The following is an 8,528-nucleotide window of genomic DNA, read 5'->3' as shown; positions in this document are numbered from 1 at the left end:
GATTTCGATTGGCTGCTGCAATCAAAAATTGGCTGCTGCAATCAATTAAAAATGCTATGCCATATTTTACCATCTAATTTGTTGCAGCCAATCTTTTCTTTCAATGTAGCTAAATTTTTAGATACTTCAATAAAAGTCCTTTCTGTGTAATGCGTCCATTTTAAATTTTACTATTTTGTCTACATTGAGCTCAGAATTTCTTCTTTCCTTTTTCGAAAAATATTCACTTCTTTTTAGGATACAATACTAAAAATCCGTTTTCAGAACATATATAAAATTCAGTGCAACGTTATTTCTGTACCTGCCTCTCTCTATCCTGTTCTGTTTCTTGACTGCACTAAATTACAACAGAGCCGGATAAGACGATAAAATAAAAATGAGTTTCTCATTTTTGAACGCGTTTTTCCTTGTTATATATTCTTTCTTTCATCAAAAACCTTAAATCTTTTTATATTCGTACTTTTCTTTTTCGTATTCACAATTTCCATATTCCCTGCAATTTTATAGAATATAAACCTCGCGAATGTGAAGCTTCTACTGTGTAGGTATTTCCTACCTCGCGGTAACACATGTGAAAGTTTTCCGGAGAAAATGTATTTCAACTGACAGAAAGTCCCTTAGCGGTCATATCCGTACCTTAATTAGACCAACTGCATGGAAAATATGTTTTACACTACATTATAAATGTAACAAGGTCGAGATGCAAAGATGCATTTGTAACTTTACATTGTGATAACATGCTGACACGTGATAAAGAACGAAGCAAACGTGTAACACCATACCTATATATACATAAGTTAGAAAGAAATATGTTTAAAACGAACGAAAATTAAAATTGTTTGTCTCTCGTCAGAATTACATTAATCCTTCATTATTCTAGAATATTGAGAACACTCCCACTTAATTTGTTAAATGTATGCATGCTATTTATTCTATATTATTCTATTTAGCGCAAAGGAGAGTGCAATTTTCACTTTTTTGCGACCGTTCTACATTTTTTTAAATATAATTTTTCTTCGCGAAAATTATAATAACTACAAAAATTATAATAACTACACTGAAGCAAAAAATTGGTAAACGGAAATAAAGAATAAAATCTTTATTTACATTATTATGAAATCGTTGTCAGTTATTAAAACTTCGTACCAATTTTTTAGTTTAACGTTCATTATTATAACTTTTGGTTTCTATGAAAAAAAAATATATAAGAAAATGTAGAAATAAAACGATCCCAGTTTGCAAAAAGTCGTACCCTTCTTATATTACACAATTAAAAAAATTTTTGCATTTATATAAAGGATGTATAAAATATTATTAATCTTTATTTAAATCGTAAATCATAAGAGAGAATAATGAAAATTGAGATATAATGGAGTGTCAGAAACACTTTGGACGAGTAATCGCATTAAAAAAGTCACGTAAGTAACGTAGAAACGTTGAACGTTAAAACTTTCGTTAAAATTCTTAAGAAATTAGACCCATAAGAAAAGTGAAAATGTAATATATGATCGACCATCTTGTCGGAGGATCAGAGGAGAATAAGAACGTGCATGGAGGCAGAGTAAAACATGGCACGCTTGTTCTTATCTCCGGCTGGTGGCTAATGCAACGAAATAATGAATCAGGGGATTATCTACGCTCGTAGGGCGTGCCACGTGAGGGCTGCGAGTTTTCAGCATTATCATCGTCTCAGATACCCCCTCCCCTTGTGACTGGCACACCTGAATGCTCGTCCGATAATTCACTCGATAATTCGAGTATCATTGTCGTGGCTAATCGCGATGCGTATCGTAATGTATTAAAGACGACGCGTGCTCGTCGACGTGGATAACGTGGGGAAAATGGAAGAGAATTATGCTCGCGACACATTGTCGGGCGTCTCACGAAGAGCAGATAGCATTATCGTTTACGAAGTTGGAATTAATTAGCAATTTAATTTAATACGTAACGTAAATAGATAAAATCACATATAATATAGAAAATATACAGGAGTTCAAAGAAATAAATTTAAATATAAAAGGTTTAAGCCAATTAGAGAATAATTAGCAGGTGTGTAAAAATTCTTTTGTATGTATCATAAATTCTGAACACACAGTCACCTAATGTTGGTTCTAATTGGCTTAAACCTCTTGTATTTAAAATTACTTATTTTAAAGATTAATATGTTATTAAAAATTACATATTTTAGGGCTGGTTGTTCCATCTTCAGGTAATGTGGTAATTTATATACTGGATAAACAAAAAAATAAAAGAGTGAGAGCATAAGAGAGTAAGATAGCGAGCGAAGTTTAGCCGAAAGATGGAATATTCTTAAAGAGATAATTTTATCTATTTACGTTAAGTCGTAAATAGGCTATTTATACCGTTGTTGTGTAAAAAAGACAATAAAATACAAAGCCTTAGGAAAAATATACATCATTCACACAATATTCATTTTACTATACGTATAGTCATATTATTCTCGTCATATAATATGCAATTTAATTTACATAATAATTCATGTTGTATGCTTTAGACTTGTATTATAAACTTGATACTTGTACATGCGCGCGTATATCACGCGCGTTTACATAAATATATATAAACTATATTCTAGAGCTTTTATACTAATCTCATTTTAACCAAATACGAATTATTCCCGTGTTCGAAAATTAAATCGTAAATTCGTGAATTAGTAATTTCGAAAAGTAAATCGAACTGATTTTGTCATTTCAAACGAATATAAATGTAATCGAAAATTAATTTATTAATTTCGTAATATTTTTCATTTTAATATTGTATTATTAAAAAATATATAATAATTGAACGTTTTTTTTCTTCGCAAAATAACATATCCTGTTGGCTCGACTTTTCTCTTCGTTACTCGAGATTGCTATCTCGACGTCAATATCGTTCTCCAAATCTAAGACTTCAACTTATACGATATTCGTCGATATCTGTATTCTTTTGCGACAGACTACACGTCGTAACGGAGTTTCCCTCCAAAGTAAATTGACTTACCGGTGTGGTGTACGGTTGACAGGCCAGCCTGATGCCGTCGTGTCTCAGCTTCTCCTGCAGCAGCATCCTCAGTTGCATCCTGGGAATTCTCACCAGCTCGGCCTTGCCCTCCTCGTACTCGTCCGCGAACTTCGTCAGCTCCTGACCGCCGCTGGAGGAGCTGGCCGTGGGCGACGCACGCTGCGCCTCCTTATCGCTGGGTGGTCTGTCGGACGACGTTCTCGACGACTTGGAGCTGATATTATCGCAGCTGTTGTCGTTCGTCTCCTCCAGCGTGAAGTATACACTCGCGGCGCCTTCCTCGCGTAGAGTCTTCACCGATTGCAGCAGACGCGCGCGATGCTTCTGATTGAAGACGCCGATCGCATCGAGATCCGGATCGCCGATCTGCTTGCAGATCTCAAGGTCGTCGTAGCCGTTATCGATAAACGACTCCGAGTACTGGCCGAGGTGGAGCGACCGCAGCCACTCGACCACGATGTTGCTTGCCATGGTCATCTTGACGCTCTCACGTTGTACGCGCGTGGGCCACGACTACGCCCCCGCTCGTTTGTTTCTCTTCAAAATCGTCTTTCCTTCTGCAGCAGCCGTTTTTCCTCGTCGCACCTCCGACGATTCCGTTTCGCGACGATCCCGCCTTATTATCCGCTGTACTCGTCGGCGGCTACTACCGTCCCGCGAGGTCGCCCTCCAGTCGACGATGTAACGTCCATCGAGGGGAGGATCGTCGAAAGTAGATCGATTCAGCAAGTAAATCGGGGTCCTCTTCTCCTAGCGCGACATTCTCCTCTCACGATCGACTGCGGTATTAACGAGGGTCGTCTCGCCGGCGACCCTGGGACACGCGGGGCGTCGACGGGGGAGGGAGGTAATTTGCGGCGGTCACGTTCGCCGCTTGACATGTACCGCTCCTCGACTCATCATGAGATACACGGGTGACAGACTCGAGATCGCTGCTCTTCTCTCTTCTCCCTTTGTCTCCCTTCCTTTCTCGCTTTGTCGTCTCGTCGATGTGCCCGGAGTGCTTTCTCGTTCGGGTTTTCGAGTGCGGATTCTAGAGGATAGACGCAAAGACGGAACGGCACTGCGGAGAGCCCGAGGGTGAAGCGTCGGATCTCGTTCTACTTCGCGCGGCGCGTGAAACATAGGCGGGGAAAGATTTGGGGGGAGAGAAATTTAGAGGGATCACACACACGCGACAGACAGTCCTTTCAGGTACGTACGACGGCAGACCCGAGTCTCGATAAATCCCGTCGTGCTCCGCACCTTCCGCTCCTCTCTGTGCACCGCGCTCTTGGAAATTAATCCGACACGTTGCCGCTCAATGACGCGGTTTATTTCTGTCTTCTCGTTTCTCTTAGGCAGGTTTCTCTTTTTTCTTTAAGTCTATCGCTATCGCAATACTCGGGCATCGGTAAAATTACACCACCGCGCGCTCGCGAAAGATTATCAACTGATCCGCGTCACCGGAATTACGTGATCGGCGATCGATGAGGAAACGAGACGAGCTTCTTCTTCTTCTTGTCTTATTTTTTTTTCAGAATGGATATCCAATCCACAAACAAAATCGCAATACCATGACTTGAAAACGGAGCAGAAAGAGTGCCTCCTCGGGGAAAATAGGAGGCTCCAATGCGACGCACTATTTCGTAGTATTTAACGTCTTTTTCTTTTATTATGGCACCTGCCTTCGAGAGAGCCTTCGATACGGCCGGAGACTTGCGGATAAACAGAAGAAGCGTTACGATGTGAAACTGAAATACGTTAGCTTAGTTTAATTCAGGATCACAATTCGCGCGTGCCAAGTTTTGTAACTTGACGCATCAGTACTTATCGTGACAAAATGAGACAAACCGCCAACTTCAGAGAACTCGCGGGCTCCGACGGGAAGAAATCCGGGAGATGACCGTTGACGAAGATTCGCGAAAGGTCCCGCGAGCGAATCCCGTGTAAAATCCTGCCGTCGAATATCCGACGTTCCCCCTCGATGGAAGACGATCCGTAGATCAGCGCGAGATCGACGTCGAGATGTCGATGAAGACGGACGAGACTTCGGGTTCTTTCCGTTAAAAGCACGAGACTTGGCAACGCCGGTGATGCGACCCTCCGTTCGCTTCCTATCGCAACGATTTTGAAACTCGCGCCACCGTCACTTAGGGCTTCGTTTCACGCGATAGAACGACGAGCTGTCCGCCTCGGTTACTCGTTTCCGATAAATCCGTTACGTACACAAAAACGGACGAGAAAATGAAAGTCGGACGCGTCTGACGCCTACTGACAACACGGCGAACTGACGGCGCTCCGCCGGTGCAGTTTCTTCGAGAATTGCGGCTTCTTCCTTCGGTAGAACTTGGCGCAGTCACTCGCGACGGTCACGGTCGGCTATTCCACGCGTTGAAGTTTCCCCCTTTGCGCACAGACACACGAATGGATTGGGACGCGAACTGGAAAAAACGATCGTCCGGTCGATCGCGATCGTTAAGATTTCGAAGGATCGAAAAACCACGGCGACGCGGCAACGAACGACGAAAGTCCGTTGGTATCCCTGACGCGCGGCTTGCCCGATCGGCCCGCGATGTGCGAATCGAGATAAACGCCGGTGGCGATGACGGCGACGATGACGACGAACGGGATGAACGTGCCCAGTGATCTTCGCGATGAGCGCGCGCGTCGCTCATAGTCAGAACGAGGAAGACGTCATCGTCGTGGCTCGACGGAACGCGCGAAACGGTGCACTACTGCGCGACACTACCGCGACGCGGCACACGGCTCGACTGACACGAGACACCCACCAGAGGGAGCCCCCACTCGTCTACTCTTCGCGACTACGCTACCCCTACTCCGCCGCCGGCAATGCCGGCGAGAGTCTCGTTTTCTCCCCACCTGCGGGACTTCTTGATCCCCCACCGTTCCGCCGAACGCAACGTGCAATTTTAGCCGGCGAGAGAGGAGAGAGCGCCGGCGGACCACGTCAGGATGCAACAGCCGCTGGGGTGGATCGGTCTCATTTTGCGACAGCGGGTGCGGAATCCTTGCGAGGAGGAATCGGCTGCTCGCACGAATCTTCTGGTGAAAATTTGAGAATTTCTGAATTTTCAAGGAAACTTTCAAGGCTCTTCTCTTAAACCCCGAATGAGAAGGCTCTCCGTTCTCCGGCTTCTAAAGATTCTATCTCACTGTTCCGGGATTCTCTTTTAAGCTCACTTTAGACGATCTATAAATCCGCGTCAGAGATTTCAAGATAGAATTTTATTTATTGTTTTATATTCTATCTACTTAATTAATTGTATTGAAATTTACGGCATGATTATGTGTGTATTCTGAGATTTTAATTAGTTTCATGTTTTACAGAATATCGAATTATAAATAGAATTCTATGCTAAATTCTGCTATAAATTATAAATTGTTCAAAGTGAATTTATGTTTAATACTGTATTATCGCAGTTCTTGTCAATAATTCAAGAAAACATTTTAACGATAGAAAATATTTTCTAACATTGTCATTTTAATGAGAATGTTTCATAATACTGTCTTTAAATTTTTTTAATACTTTAATAATATTTATTTTAGCGCAAAATTTCTTTTATATTAATATTGACTACGTTCAACAGAAAAAGCAGCTCATTAAGATTTTTTTATGTGTTTGGTTTATTTAGATCCAGTGAGAAACTAACGGCAAGATCAATCATAAAAAATTTAATTTGCAATAATTGCAAAACTGCTTTTTCTGCTGAACGTAACCATTTCTATTATGAAATGTATTAACGATTAAATAATATTGCTTCAGAATTTGATTAAAACTCTGAATACTGCTTTTAAATTTTTCCACTATTTTAGTAATATTTAGTTTAATATAAAATTTCTTTTGTTACATAATCGTGTTACACAATTATATTAACGTTGGCTACACGTTCTGCAGAAAAAGCCGCTTTGTTGTAAGATTCTTTAAAGACTAGTTTATTTAGATACAGTAAGGAACTAAAGACAAAATTAATCATATTAAAGAACTTTACAACACTTGCAAAGCTGCTTTTCCTGTTAAATACAGCCGTTTCTATTTTAAAATGTATTAATGGTAATATTTAAAGAATGAGATTATTGCTTTAAAATTTGATTAAAATTCTGAGTATTATAATATATTAAATAAATTTCGAGAGAGAGAGACTTCGACTTTTGCGCGAAAGGATCAAATTAAAGAATAGATTTTAATATAGACAGCGACGAAATCCGCTTATCGCTATCGGTTTTTATATTAAAATGGCAACGATTTCTTGATTTCACATAAAAGACATGGAAGAGAGAAGCGGAAAAAGTATATATTCTTTCGTTTCTCTGTAAGCCCGTTCCACCGCGTTGCGTGATCGTTCAGAAAACACTGTGGTCACTGAACGAGAGTTAGTATCGATGATTATCTGCTACAATCGTAATCAATTTCTTTGTCAGAACTACGACATTTATAAATGAACGCCTAACGGCAATGGTACAAGGCCTGTGACCCACGAGGCCAATAATCTGCACTGCTGCCAGTCAAACGGTCGGGCACGTTCAACTCTCTATGTGCTATTATATCACGCTCGAATGAAACTGGACTGCACCGAATGCGATAGGAACGGCAATAGTTCGAGGGTCACGTGGATGACCACTTCTTCCCTTTTTCCAGAATCGAATATTCCTCAAAGGAAAACTTTCCGCAAAAATAACGAGTAAGACAACAAAGACACAATCATATATATTTAACGGTAAAAATGCATAATATTTATTAATGAGATCATTAATCACAGAAGATTGTGTAATTTTTTAAAAGTAAGAAGAAAAGCAACTTAAAAAAAAAAAAATCTTTACATGAAATTTGCCAAATTTAAGTAAGGTATAAGTTTCAATATATTTCATTCGGCAGAAACTATAGTATTATATTTTTTTACTATAGTATATATTTTTTTCATCAGAATAAACAATAAAATTATTAAATATTTACATAGAATTTTTAAATTTATGATAGAAGAGAGATAATAAATGAAAACAGTAGAAGTAAAAATAATTGAAAATAGTTTTATTAATATATTGATTTATTATTATTATTATTATTATATATTCATGTACTCTCTCTTCGAATTATTACGATTAAAATTAAAATTATTTTGTACAACAATTTTACATAATATTATTTGTTATGCTATATACGAAATATATGATGTGTAAAATATAATTGAAAATGAATAGCATGTTTTTTTAATTATTTGCTGTAAAACACCAGCCGTATTTGCTTTTTGAGAAATACGAACACGAAACCGATAGCAAACACTACTCTTGGGAAATCTCTATTAAATGACAATGCTAGTCGTGTGGAGCTTGCGAACGATGATCGCCGATATATGCGTGAGGTCCGAATTAATTGAATGATCGGCATGGACGTACCCGTCCTGCTATGACGGCAAAGCAGGGAGTGACAAGTAGCTCTCAATAACGTGATATGACATCGCGTGTCGTGGACAGGAAGGACCCTTTCAATGCAACCCTCGCTATTTCCT

General features: G+C 39.7%; 1 protein-coding gene across 1 annotated transcript in view; it reads right to left on the bottom strand.

The window, feature by feature from the left end:
* The window catches only part of LOC108724723 (uncharacterized), a 362,974-nt gene extending 358,183 nt beyond the window's left edge, over positions 1-4,791 (bottom strand). The window contains 1 exon segment of the mRNA XM_018451298.1: positions 3,001-4,791. Coding sequence (XP_018306800.1) covers positions 3,001-3,498 — 498 coding nt within the window. The 5' untranslated portion in view covers positions 3,499-4,791.
* Between the last annotated feature and the right edge of the window lie 3,737 nt (positions 4,792-8,528).

This window comes from Mycetomoellerius zeteki, unplaced genomic scaffold (assembly GCF_001594055.1).
Source record: "Mycetomoellerius zeteki isolate Tzet28-1 unplaced genomic scaffold, Tzet1.0 scaffold31, whole genome shotgun sequence".
Taxonomy (NCBI): domain Eukaryota; kingdom Metazoa; phylum Arthropoda; class Insecta; order Hymenoptera; family Formicidae; genus Mycetomoellerius; species Mycetomoellerius zeteki.
The sequence above is the reverse complement of the archived record's forward strand: the minus strand, read 5'-3'. Positions and strand labels throughout refer to the sequence as shown.